The sequence below is a fragment of the Acanthisitta chloris genome, unplaced genomic scaffold (assembly GCF_000695815.1).
Source record: "Acanthisitta chloris isolate BGI_N310 unplaced genomic scaffold, ASM69581v1 scaffold7228, whole genome shotgun sequence".
In the NCBI taxonomy this organism is placed as follows: Eukaryota; Metazoa; Chordata; class Aves; order Passeriformes; family Acanthisittidae; genus Acanthisitta; species Acanthisitta chloris.
Window position 1 is genome coordinate 10,678 of NW_008685737.1, and position 14,335 is coordinate 25,012.

General features: G+C 36.3%; 1 protein-coding gene across 1 annotated transcript; it reads left to right on the forward strand.

The window, feature by feature from the left end:
• Positions 1 to 1,099: 1,099 nt before the first annotated feature.
• LOC103807164 (zeta-sarcoglycan-like) lies at positions 1,100 to 12,140 on the forward strand (the record flags this gene model as incomplete). The annotated part of the gene is made up of 2 exons (XM_009079885.1): positions 1,100 to 1,223; positions 11,916 to 12,140. Coding segments are annotated over 2 exons (349 nt in total), but the record flags the coding sequence as incomplete, so codon positions are not given.
• Positions 12,141 to 14,335: the final 2,195 nt, after the last annotated feature.

Here is a 14,335-nt window from a genome sequence, read left to right on the forward strand (position 1 = left end):
TTACACTCATAATTTCTTGAAGAGGGAAATACAGTGTTTTCTTCAAGCTACTGAGTCTAAATATTTTTATCATTAATACATTTCATCTTACAAAAAGCCTTTGTTCAGGTAAAGTGGAACTGTGTCCTGTCATCATATTACTGAGATAAAAATAGATTAAAAGTTTTGTCTCACTCCTTACAGTGCTATGCCATATGTCTGCAACTGAACACAATCAGAATCTGATTTATTGTTTCCTAGTTCAGTACACTTTTCATCCTATCATCCTTCCTATTCAGCGTGTAAGCACAACTTCTCCAAAATCTTTGCATGAGAACTTCCCTTTCAAGAGAAACCTCTGCAGTACTGTGAGAGAGCATAGCTAAGAATGTATCATAGTTCTGCTTCAAGGTTGATGGAGGATCTTGAGTATAGAGTAAAAGTGGGAAGATTGACAGTAACACAAGAGTGCTTTGAGTAAAGATACCAAGGACCAGTATTATGTGTCTTAACCCTATTGTATCAGGGTGATATGAGCATAATGAGTATTTTGCAGAACAGAAGAAGCATGCAAACCCCTCCCCAAATAACAGAGACATAACAGATTTTCTTTTCCTCTCTTCTTCACACACAATGCTGCTAATATAACTGAGCCTGTGAAGACAAAGTCATTCTAATCAGTTTGACATCATTATTTAAAACTTTTAAAGTGTTTTGTTATTTTAGTTGAACATTTTTTCATGGGTCAGTAAGCAAACTCTAGTTATTAGCCTGTCATTACAAAGCATTCCTGGAGGTGTGCAGATTCTTACATACCTCTATTGCAGTATTAGTACAGTCAAGTAAATTAGGCAACAGTGCCACAAAGCATCACTAAGCAGATAAATTTATATCAGTATATCCTTAAATGCTGCCTTAAATAGGAATAAATTTAAATACATACTCTTTTCCATTCACTGGGTCATAAAAAGTAGTGAGATAATCATACTTATAATCTGTTTTTACTTCTTTACCTTTTTCAATATGTTGATATCTCCTTGCATTGTGTGTTTTGGGGCTGGGAGGTTTTTAGTGGTTTGCTTCAGTGCATTTTTTCTCAGTGATTGTTTTTGTCTTTCAGACTTGAATCTCCTACTAGATCTTTGGTGATGGAAGCACCTAGGGGAGTGCATGTGAATGCAGCTGCAGGAGACCTAAAGGCTACCTGTAGGAAAGAACTGCACTTACAGTCCACAGAAGGAGAGGTAAGTTCAGCCAGCAAAGAAATGTTCTACTGCTCTGCCCAGTGTAGCACAAACAATGTGAGGAGATTTTGTAACATCACAAGAAGTGTTCTGCATTTGCCTTTCTTAAAGTAATTTTGGTTTAGCTTGCTCAATTATTAATACTTATTTGCTTTTTGCAAATATTTGAGTTACTAAGTTTCATTCATCAGAAAAAAAGTTAGTCAAGTTAATACAGATCAGAGTTGTTTTTAATCTAAGATTCAAGGAAAAAGCTACCCAGCTCTTCCATGGAACAGAGCCAGATAAGTGATAGCAGTAAAAAAAATTTGGATGAATCTGACAAAAAAAAAGAGAGAAAACTTTGGATTAATTTGGACTAATGCTTCATTAAACCTTGATTAATAGATTCAACAATTTGCTCTACCTGTGGTTTATCTCCATGAACTGTTATTATCTCTGTAAAAGAAACTGTGTACTTCAATGGTGTGTTCACTGTCCTGTTTCATTAGTATCTTGTTTCAGTGATCAGCTGGATATAAAAAGATTTTGAAATAGATTCTTCATGTGTAAACCTGTGTGAACTCATAAAACAATTTGAAAGTAGGTCACTGGTTCAGTTAGCGATCCATGTATTGCAGAAATGCATCAAAGATTGCTGGTATGGGAGTCCTTTCATCTTCAGTCTTTAAAATGATGTAACATTAAAAAAAAACTTGTGGAACGCTATCAAAGGCTCTCAGATTTCTATTAGGCACTTTAGAGGTATTGATAGATTTTCAAATTGTTCTCAGAGGGACTTGACAGGTTACAGCTTTTTTGGAAAAACAGTTGTTAAATGTAAATATCCAGTTGGAAATGGAGCTTTTAAAAAGCTTCTTGTCTTTCTGTGTTTGTATTTTGTATTTTCTAACAAATGTTTCCAGATACTTTACAAACTATCCAAATAAACAAAACCAAACAAAACCAGCATTCACATCTGTGACAGATGGTCCCCTGCAATGCACACTGCATTACAATGCAGGGAGGAACATTTTGGCCAATATACTGCATCAAAGACCTACTTTGATCATAGAATCATAGAATCAACCAGGTTGGAAGAGACCTCAAAGATCATCGAGTCCAACCCTACCGTGGTCACTAGACCATGGCACTAAGTGCCACATCCAGTCTCAGCTTGAAAACCTCCAGGGATGGTGAATCCACCACCTCCCTGGGCAGCACATTCCAATGTCTGATCACTCTGTAAAAAATAACATTTTTCTGTTGATATAAGTATCTGTCCCTCAATATGCTTTCCTAATACTTATATACTGCATGACCCATCTTATATCTGAATTTCACCAAAAGCCAGCTCTTCCCCAGGTCTCTCATCTGTCATGACCACGTCTCTAAATATGAAGTCTTCGTTACTTCCTAACATTACTGAGATAGAAGTTCTTTGCCATCATGATATTTCCAGAGAGAAAAAGTACTACTGAGATGAAAATGAAAATTAAAAAAAAGAAACCTTTCCTCAGTTCACAGTGATTCCTGAAGCAATGCTTGTGCCTATATTGTCTTTGTCTAGTATCATGCATCTCTAGTGCTGCTTTGTACAAATATATTTTTTGTGGCTCTGTCAGACTTTTTTCTCTATAACAACACTGTGAGTTCACGGCATGATTTCTAAATTTCATAAGTATTTACTACATCTTATTGGAAAGGTAGTTTTAGAAATAATGTCCTATGACCTCAGCTGGACTTTGAGAATAGGAACCCAAGAAAAATTATAATGACTATATTATGCATAATTCAGAACTGAAATTCAATTCAGTCCTAAATGTTTTGTAAACAAAAGGGGGGGGTAAATGCCAGTGTAAAGCTGACTTTGATGAATTTCATATTAAAAATCATTATTTTCTCTATGTGCTAACACTTTGCATATCTGTGATTTCACACCTAGGTATTAGATTGATAGTTATCAGAAAACAAGCTACCAACCTTTCCCCTCTCTTCCCCAGTGAGTTTTTCTGTAAACATGTCTGACAAAGTTCAAAGTCTGGAATACTTGCAATTTCAGTATGATCTGAAAAGGATTGTAGCCTAAATCCACAGAGTAATTCTATCCTGAGGTCTGACCAATGCCTTTATAGTCTGCTGTTTTTTCTCTTACACTGGAGTGGGTTAGATGAAAATGCAGAAACACTTTGGAAGGCATCACCTGTTGAGCAAAAAATACCATGGCTGCATTAGGTAATTGCTGGACTAATTACAGCCTGGAGTGAGGAAGTAGGGTAAACATCTGATGGATTAAATGTCTACACAACAACATATTGATTGGTTTCCTTGCTTACTAGCTCAACAGATACACCACAGATTAGCAGACAGTATGAAAAAAATGTGTAAGGGATTTATCATTACTCATTTTTAAGAAAACGCATTCTAAAATGATAAAGTATTATCTCAAAAATAATCTTCATTTTAGCCTAAAAAATGCATGCTTTATCAGCCAGGTTGCTTTCACAAATAAAACAATATTGTCTTTTTGATGACATTTTTTGTACTAGAAAAAAATGCAGGGTTTTTTGAATTATTCACATCCTGGTTAGCTAAATTTAATTTTTTGATGTTTTTAAGCTTTTTCAAAAACTCATCAAAGATATATGAATTAATATTTTCTTTCTATAGCATGACTATTCCCATACTGTGCCAGAAAATAGATATAAGGCATCTGGAATCAACCAGATATAGCCATGTTACAGAATATTATGAATTTACTGTCTATGAAACATATGTTTTCCTTTGATTTAAGAATAGCTTCACAATATTTTGAAGAACATAAATGTGTTTATGAAATACATTTTCTCTAGCCTTTTTTCTCATGCAGTATAATCTCTAGCCTTCCACATCACAAAGTGAATGCCTCTGGAAGCATTCTGAATTCTGCTGTTTGATACATTTTATTTACTGCAGTATTGTAATAATCCTTTTAGCCCTATTACGCATTATAATGTGTGATCCCAGCCTGAATACTGGAGGCTCTAATTTAGATTCAGATTCTGCTGCCCTTTATAAAGCTCTTGAGCTGCACCCTTGTGAGTCAAGGCATAGGCAGAATCCTTTGATTCAATTATAGCTTGGCATTTAATTGTGAACTATGTATTAATCTACAAATAAACCATAACCAATGGTTTAAAGCCACAGTCATTTACTAGGAATGTGCAATGTGAAGCTCCAGGCTCTAGCTGAATCTACTGGTTCACATAAGAAAATAAAGAACACTTCTTTGGAAATTCAGCAAAATGGCTGACAGTTGACTATTGCTTCTTTCACATAAAAGCACGATGCAAAAGTACAGATCAATTTTGAATTCTGGAGATACTAGATTTTGCTATACATACAAATATGTTAGATTTGAACCTGAAACACATTATTGTATAAGGCCAGCAAGCTTAAAGAATTGTTTGATGTTGCCCACTAGTTGGCATAACAACTGCTTCTAATGGTTTTGATCATACAAAATCACAGAATCACAGAAGGAATAAGGTTGGAAGGGACCACAGTGAGTCATCTGGTCCAACCTCCCTGCTGAAGCAGGGTCATCCTAGAGCACATGGCACAGGATTGCATCTGGATGGTTCTTTTATATCTCCCATGAGGGAGATCCACAACTTCTCTGGCCAATCTGTTCCGGTGCGTGGTCACACACGGTAAAGAAGTTCTTTCTCGTATTAAGGTGGAACTTCCTGTGCACCACTTCCTGCCCATTGCCTCTGGTCCTATTGCTTGGCACCACTGAGAAGAGCCTCACTCCATCCTCTTGACACCTTCCCTTTTCTGTAGAAATCTACAACCAAAATACAGTGTTTTCAAACTACAAAAGCAAAGTGCTTTGACTGACACCACCCATATCTGGACTCTGTTCATGGACAGATTTTGAGGACCCACACCATAAGCAATTTTATTAAAAATGTAAAAGAAATTACAATGAATAATTTATTATATAGATATAATATTTTCCATTAGTATCACATTTTAATCTAGACCTGATTTGAATCATAATTACGTAATAAGTTTTGTACTCAGTAGACTAAGCACAAATATTCCAAATAAATTTTCCTTTCTCAGTTGTGTACATAAATCACAAAGAAGTCACATCTGTCCCCTGACTGAATGAATTTGCAAAGACTGAAAATCATTTCCTTAACAGAAAGAATAAATACACCAGAGAGCTTTTGCTTCAGTAGACACCCATATTAATTGCACCAGGGTTATAGAAGAATTTGCAATATATGCTCCTGTGTATTTAATGTGAATTTACAAAAATGTATACTTAAAATGAAACATGACCCTCATAGCCACCACTTCAGTACTGAAGAGTAAAACCATAAATTCTTCCATTCAGGCAGGAACTGTGCGCTTCATTAGTGTACACTGTTATATTATATATCTATGTTAGTCTTCAAATTTCTTTCAGTTGTCAGTAGTTACATTCATAACATGGAGGTGGGAATTGGAGCAATGATGCCAGGGTGGCTCTGTCCAGATGTATCAGGGATAATCTTTAGAAAGAGAAACTTCACCACACTTTGGCCTAAAGACCTCATTTGTCTTGTGGTCAATTGATCCTGCTTCTGTAGAGAATATATTTTTAATACAGATGTTGTACTAGATCTTATGGTCCTCTCTGAATATTTAGTATATTCAGTTTCATCCCAGTCATCACTGTCGTGGTTTAACCCCAGCAGCAGCCAAGAACCACGCAGCCTCTCACTCACTCCCCCACCAACGGGATGGGGGAGCGAATCAGAAGGGTAAAAGCTACAAAAACTCATGGGTTGAGATAAAGACAGTTTAATAGAGAAAGCAAAAGCTGCACACACAAGTAAAGCAAAACAAGGAATTCATTCACTACTTCCCAAAGACAGGAGGTGTTGAGCCATCTCCAGGAGAGCAGGGCCCATCACGCGTAACGGTTCCTTGGGAAGACAGACGCCATCACTCCAGATGTCCCCCCTTCCTCCTTCTTCCTCCCACCTTATATACTGAGCATGATGTCCTATGGTATGGAATATCCCTTTGGTCAGTTTGGGTCACCTGTCCCAGCTGTGTCTCCTCCCAGTCTCCCATGCATTCCCAACTTCCTTGCCAGCATGGCAGTTTGGATCACAGCAAAGGCCTTGACTCTGTGTGAGCTCTGCTCAGCAATAACAAAAACATCTCTGCATTATCAACTCTGTGTTCGGCAAAAAATCCAAACATAGCCCCATACTAGCCTCTGTGAAGAAGGTTAACTCCAGCTCAAACCAGCACAATCACATTAATTTCACTACTAAACTGTTCCTCAAAACTATTCATTATGACCAATATGGTTCCAAATATTGTGCCAGCATATGTTTATATATTGCATATCTGTGCTATCAGGTTTATACTTTAATTTTCCATTAGGATTTTTTTTCCTTTTTCTCAGAACTATCATTCAGATTTAATGAAAGCTAGTTTAGGTGAGCTGATTTAAAATAAATATCAAAACCACAGATAAGTGTTAGAACAAATGGTCCACGTGAATTAAAGTACTGCAGCTTATCCTATAATTCATCTTCACCCTGAATGTTGACACATATTGCCGTATGAAAATTATATAGTTCAGTGTAAGGACCTAATCTATATTATCTTCTTTGTGGGATGCTTCTGATAGCATATGCAGAAGAGCAAAAAGACTAGGAAAAATCTTGCATTGCTGTAATTCAGAATCATTGAATTTCTAAGGGAATCCAAAATGTTTATTTAGTGAGGTGTCATTATGCTGTCTTCCCATACTGCTTGATGAACACTCACCTTTCAGATTTTCTTCTGTTCTTTCACATTTGCTCCAGTTTCCTGCCATTTCTTATCTACATTAGCCCTGATATGTGCCTTGGCAGCTCTTTTGAATTACCTGTTTAATCAAACAGTACATGAACACAGAAAATTCTTCAATGTTTATAAATCCTAACTTTTTCATTTGGCTTTATCAACTTAAACTATCATCTGGTCTCTTGGGAGATCTTAGTGAAAGACACATTGGAGAGATTTTACACATGACAGGTTAATATCTCTGTATTAAATGGGTTGTAAGAATATTTGATTTTTTACATCATGCCTATATCTTGCCCACTGAAATTTCAGTTCTTTGGTTTGTAGATAATCTACATTTTCTGGCTTGCTTTCCTCTCCCCTTTCCCTCTCACTGTTCAGATCAACAATACAGTCTGATGAGCGGATGACTTCAGATCTTTGTTAGCAAAAAGTGTATGTAGAAATAGCACAGTTTTTCCATTCCTGTCACATGCCCTACAGGCTGATTCAGTATGCTACTTTAATCTAGTAAGAAATCAAGTCTACTTTTAAGTATTATAAGGCTAATGTATTTTTCTCCATACTAAGATGCATGAGACAAAGCAGTGATCTGGGATTTCTAGGTCATATATTTAGAGGGAATCATGCTAGTCAGCATTCTGCTCTCTATGAAATAACACTTCTTTGAGTAGTTTCTGCCTTTTCAATTTTGTAATCTCTCAATCAGTCTCCTACAATGTTTCAAGAATAGATAAAAGCTTTGGTTTTATTTGTGCCTATTTATCTGCTGAGGTGTGAAGCAAGGAAAGAGCATGACTAGCCTGCATAGCTTTGATGTATGTGAAGTATTAAATGGCTCCCTCATATCTTTCACAGCACAGGAGATTAGAGAAAGACCATGTCCACAGGAACTTCCATTACCTACTGTCATCTACTAACAGTATTGCCTGGGAACATAATACTGTTTAATTTTATGTCCTTCTTCGCTACTCTTTAAACACCTCATAACATCAGTCATAAAACGGTAACTATTGTGAGTTTTATTGGTGTTGGAGGACTTTTCAGCCATGAATTTCAGTTTTTAGCAGATCAAAGGACAGGAAAGGGTATATCTTCAAGTATTCACTATGTTCCTCTGAAATTCCTTATGTATTGGGCTACCATGAAGATGTATTTGGATCTCTGCTTAAGTAAGAGATAGCAATATTGCATCTCTAAATTAGTCTTTTATTTATAACCTTGAAGCATATGTACAGGGTAGATCTTACTGCAGGCATTAAGCCATCTTTATTAATCGTCTTCATCTCAGGCATCCCCATGGTGTAGCTATAGGAATGTGTTTAAATTGGACTCACTGCAGCAAGTCACCCTCACAAGAAGCCACTTCAATTTTTCTCAGACACCATACCTTATTATCCACATTGCTCACCAGGTGTGCTGGGATGCTGGTACAGGACCCAATAGCTACCACTCAGGAGTGTGACACCAGGTGAACCTGGATTGTTCTGCATCAGTGTGAAGTTTGTAAGCACTAGTGGAAAAGCCTGCACAGCTATGCTCATAAAGATCACTTCATTTAATGAGCAAGATAACTGAACTACATCGTATTGTAATGCACATCAGGGTAAGGTGCCCTGCATTGAAGTCTTAGAGCAGTACACTACAGAACATCTGCAATGATGGGTTGCAAAAACGTAGCTGTCCTGATGTAAATAAACACAAAAAATATTGAGCTGATAGCAAAAAAAGATAATACAGTTCAAGAGATTTTAATCTAGCCTCATCTCTGACACGTAGGCCATCTAATTTTTTTTTACTTAATTCTTGTTTAATCAAGGCATTCTAAAATGTCTTTTAGGACTCATTTAATTTTGTTTTATAGATTTCTCATGATCCTTCCCCATCACCACTATAGTTAAACTGTTAAAATGGCCAGTCACACACTCTGCTAAAAGTATAAAGAGCTCATCTCGTATTGTTGTTGCATTTTCTTACATGTATGTTTTCTACATTGAAGGGCTTTTTCTTATCCCATATATGATATTCTAATGACTCCAGCTTCCATTTTTTTAAAGTAAAGGCATAGAAATAATCTTTTTTGATCTTCTTTGATATTCCAGGTATATCAAAGTGTGCTGGTTTTGGCTGGGGTAGAGTTAATTTTCTTCACAGTAACTAGTATGGGGCTGTGGATGGATTTGTGCTGAACATAGGATTGATAATATAGGGATGTTTTTGTTATTGCTGAGCAGAGCTTACACAGTATATACAGCTGGGGGAAAGAAGGAAGAGGGGCGACATTTGGAATGATAGCATTTGTCTTCCCAAGTAATCATTATGGGTGATGGGGCCCTACTTTCCAGGAGATGGCTGAACATCTCCTGTCCTTGGGAAGCAATGAATTAATTCCTTATTTTGCTTTGCTTGTATGTGTGACTTTTGCTTTCCCTATTAAACTGTCTTTATCTCAACCCATGAAATTTCCAGATTTTACCCTTCTGATTCTCTCCTTGATCCTGTTGGTGGGAGAATGAGCAAGTGACTGTGTGAGCTTGGTTGCTGGCTGGGGTTAAACCATGACAGGGCTTACTGAAAATCAGCATTAAAAGTCCAAAAGGCTACTCAGATTTGGGGTTTTTTTGGAGTTCTCTTTGTTAAAAGTTATGAACAACTGCCAAGTATATGGCATTGCTGGCTCCTTTTTAATATCCTGTTGAGTTACTGATGAAATGGAAAGTATTTTATCACAGTCATGTTCTGACATCAATTTTTTATCTTTCTCCAAGTACAGAAATATGCTGAGCACTATTCATTACAAAAGATACACATACTTACACAGGGCTTGCACTGTTGAATACCACTGGATTTTTATGCGATGCTATTGCTAACTCTACCATTTCTGCTTTATTAGTGGACCAGTTACCATCTCTTTCATTCTTGATATGAGAAGTGGAAAAGTACTTTTTATTGCTTGTCACTCCACTCTGATTATTACATCCTTTGTTTACTTCCTACATTTTAGCAATTCCTAGCTTCTAGTTTGCTATCAAACTCTATTTTTCTCTATCTGTTGTTTTGTTTTCTTATTTTGTTTGCTATAGTTACTTTCACATTCACTCCTAGCTGAGCCGAATGCTTTTACATGTGCAATGTTTTTTTCCCTCAGCTATAATTCTAGCAGAACATTATTAAATTGTTGCTAGCACCATCCACATTTCTTGCATTGAAACTATTTCCACTGTGGTTATGACTCCTAATTATTTCAGGTCCATAATAGTGGACTTTTCAACCAGCATTGTGTGTATGTGTATCTAAATGTATCATTCCTTTGTAATGTAAATTACAGAACACATATAATAATTTGCTGCATTTCAGTTTTTTGATCAGTTCCTCTATCAGTCACAATGTGAATTAAAGCAGGCATCCTGCTATGTAGATGTCACTTTTGCCTCTGAGCTTCTCCCTTCCTATCCCTTTTAGCATGAATTTCCTCCCATGACAGTATCTTACTGTGGGAGTTGGAGAACTCACAATGATGGGGGTTATATTGTTTGGGGATACTTTCAGATTGTATTACCTTCAATGATTCCAGTCATTTGCAGTGATTCTGCTGTGGATGGAAACATGACTATGCATCAGCCCTTGTATGGGATTTTATCCAACCACCTTAGTTTTTTTCCAGCCTGCTATTTTTCACTTCTCTGCAACAGGGGCTCAGTACTGCTTCTGTACTGTTTTGCTGCCATATAGCACTGATGTTATCATAAAATAATACTTGTCACCCATAGAAAAAAAAAGCAATACATGCCATGTCTCCCCAAGTTCCTAACATATACTGCCAACATTGTGATTTAATGGTATCAACTTGGCTTCATTGATTTGCAATACCTTATAAAAAACACTAGCAAGTATCTAAGGAACTCACATTTTCCTAACTTCATACTGTTACCTGCAGAGCTTTAAACCATTTTGAGTTGTTACTTGTCTTCAGAAAATGACTGATTTTACTTTGGCTCTTATTTACTCTTTCCATAAATACAGAAAAAAAATCTGAGCAGCTGGACACTCATCTGTTTGTGCCATTGGAAAAACATGGGGTTTTCTGAAAATGCAACCTAAGTATAAATATTGCAGGACTTGATAGAGATTCATGAACGTTACTGGTGTCTACAGTTTCATCCTGATTCATGTAATTTCTAATGGAAGATTTAAAAAAACCCAAACAAACCACCAATATTTTTAAATCATAATCAATGTTCAAAACCAAATGGGAATAGCTTAATAAGACTTTAATCTGAAATCTTTTCTCCTCTTAATTTAGGTCAAATAAGCTCTTTATTTTGTGCTTATGCCTCTGTACCCCTATTTAATTATTCTCTGGGTGTAACTATTGTTAAGCTTGTACAATTTAGCACAGTTCATCACATATTTCCAGCTGCTTACAGGAACACACTGGGGAATGTGCTTTAATATCTCTTCACACTTATTAAAATACAAATTCTTCCAGAGCAAGGATATGCTGCTGCCACGAATGAATAAATTTTAATCACATAATGTACAAGTGAAAATTCAAGCTACACAAGAATATTGTCAAAATGTTTTTGTATGATAATGTTTCTATCTGAATAAACACATTGGGTCAAGCAATTGCATGTAGTGTAGTAATGACTATTAATGGGTAAACAGCTACACAGAGATGAAAAACAATAAATGTTGACAGCTTTTTAATTTCTAAAAAGAACAATCTCTAATATATCTTTCTAATTCTTCCAATAAAGTATTTCTAAAATTTGAAATATTTTTCTAAAAATTCATGAATGCCTCAAAACATTTCTTTAAAACATACCTCAATGCTGAGAGAAATTGACATTTTTTTTTTTCTCCCTCTTGTAGATATTTTTAAATGCAGATACAATCCGCCTGGGAAATCTACCAGTGGGTTCCTTTTCCTCTTCGTCCTCATCCTCCTCTTTCTCCTCTTCCTCCTCACCCAGCTCTTCAGGTCCTCACCAGACTATCTATGAGCTCTGCATCTGTCCCAATGGTAAACTTTACCTGTCCCCAGCAGGAGCAAGTTCCACATGTCAATCCAGCAGCAACATCTGCTTGTGGAGCTAGAATGACTCCAGTTAATCCTCACACCAGAATAGCCTTTTGTAACTATCCCTCTGCTTCACAGTTCTGCTCGGGTTCCCTTGTGACAAGTTGGATGCTTCAAATGGCCTGCAGAGCAACTTCTTCCAGTGTAAGCAGGAATACAGCACTGCCTTCTCTTGTGCTTTGTGTTGCCACTCAACACAGAGATGGGAGTGAGATATTCAGAAATCAATGTATTCTTCATCAGGAAACCTGGAACATAAAATCACCTTTTTTTTTCCAAAAGGGACAATAACACAGGTGCCTTTGCTACTTGAAGTGAAGCACATAGTTTTAGGTTTTTGCAGGACCTGGATTTGAACTGCACATATATATATATATATATTTAATACATAAATTTGCCCAGAATCTGACGGTGAGATGAATTGGTTCTCCGTGTATGAAAAATAACTTTACTATCTGAAAGCACAATTTTCCATTCATCTTTTTTGGATGTAAACTTTTATCCCTGAATTTTAAAATATTGAAGCAGTGTGAAGCTTGCTTTACTAAATAAATTCAGTAAAAGGTTTTTAATACAAAAAGAGACAGAATCCCTCCTTGAGTTTGGTTTCTTTAAAAATGTGTTGTTCCTCTTTGTCTACCGAGTCAAGGGTTTTGTACACGAGATAAATTTTGGAAGTGCTCAGCAATATTGCCTTTCAGAGTTTAAAAGACATATGCTCTTGTTTGTCAGATCTGAATGACCTTACATAATATTTCTGTGGCTCCTGCATGTGAAGCAATTGCTTTAATAGAACATACAGTTTCTGGAAAAGAAGAAGAGGGTGAAGAAGGAAATTCTGAGGATATGTTTCTTGATCAGTGTATTGCTCTTTATAAGGTACTTCTAATTGGCAAACGCAGAACCAAGAGAGAAATCTTCAAAGGTACATCTTGTCCAATTTCTGGCTGTGTCTAAGTGCTGCCATTTGAACACAGTACAAATGTTGGTACTGATGTAAAGGGTAATGCTAAGCAGCAGTGCACTAACAACTTGTGTGACATTCGTATCTACTATTCTCTTTTGTTTACCATCTGCTGCGAAATTTTTCAGAGTAATAGTAGTATATATAAAGCCACATATGAAATGACATGCAGTATTAAAAAGTATGTTGATACTACATTGAATTTAGCAGGTCTGTGTTTAAATTATGCAGCCACGTTCACACTCCGATCTCACTACTGACTAGTTTCATGGGGGATTTCTTTCTGGTTCGTATTTGTTTGGCTTGGTTGGTAATTGGAATCTTCTGAAAATGCTTTGGTATGCTGCTCTGGTAAATTTGTCACAACATTGATTAACAAGAGTATCTTGAAACTTGCAGAACCCAGGAATGTAAAACAGTATAAAAAATGTTTCCTATTGTGGAAGAAGGCTTGATTACATGAGGTAAGTGTGCTTTTTAATTCTATCCTTTAAATTGCATCATCTACCTTGCAGTTTCAGAGGCTTCTGAATGTAAGATCAGCAATTAAATGACAGTTACTTTTGCAAAATAACTCTAAAGTCAGGGCAGACAGTGAAAGGTGGGTATTTCTATGCTTTTTTTTTTCTTAGAGAAAAAAGTGAAAATGAGAAAATTAATACTGTGATTGCCTTTGCATTTTATTCTGACCTAATGGGGTTGATTTTGTTTTCACTTCAGGTGAAATTCACTCCTATGCAGAAGACCAGCACAAGACGTGTCCACGGCTTGACTGGTGCTTGCCTTACCATTGGCCCTCTCCAGAGGTGTGAATTTCACCCCACAGCAAGAATTCTGTATTTGCTGTTTTTACTAGTGAAATGAAGATTTTAAATTGATTCTTTAATCTCTTCAAAAGAAGGCTGTTAACAGCTGGTTTGTTATTTCCTTGAGATTTTTATTATTGGAAAGAAAATATATTAGAAAATATTGCAATAAAATATATCAGAACATGAGGATTTTTAGTAAGTGTGGCAGAAAGTGATACAGGTGACAAAGATGATGACAATAAAACGTGAGAAAGCATAGCCATACAATATACCCTTAAAACTATAGGGAAATAGATGTGTTTTTCTTGTGCATAAAAGTTATAGAATGGTAGTGAGAGTCATGGATATATAATATATCAGGAGGAAAAGTATATAGATATGCATGAGGAAACATCTCATTAATTATTAATTACCTGTACACACCTAAATACACCTGTTG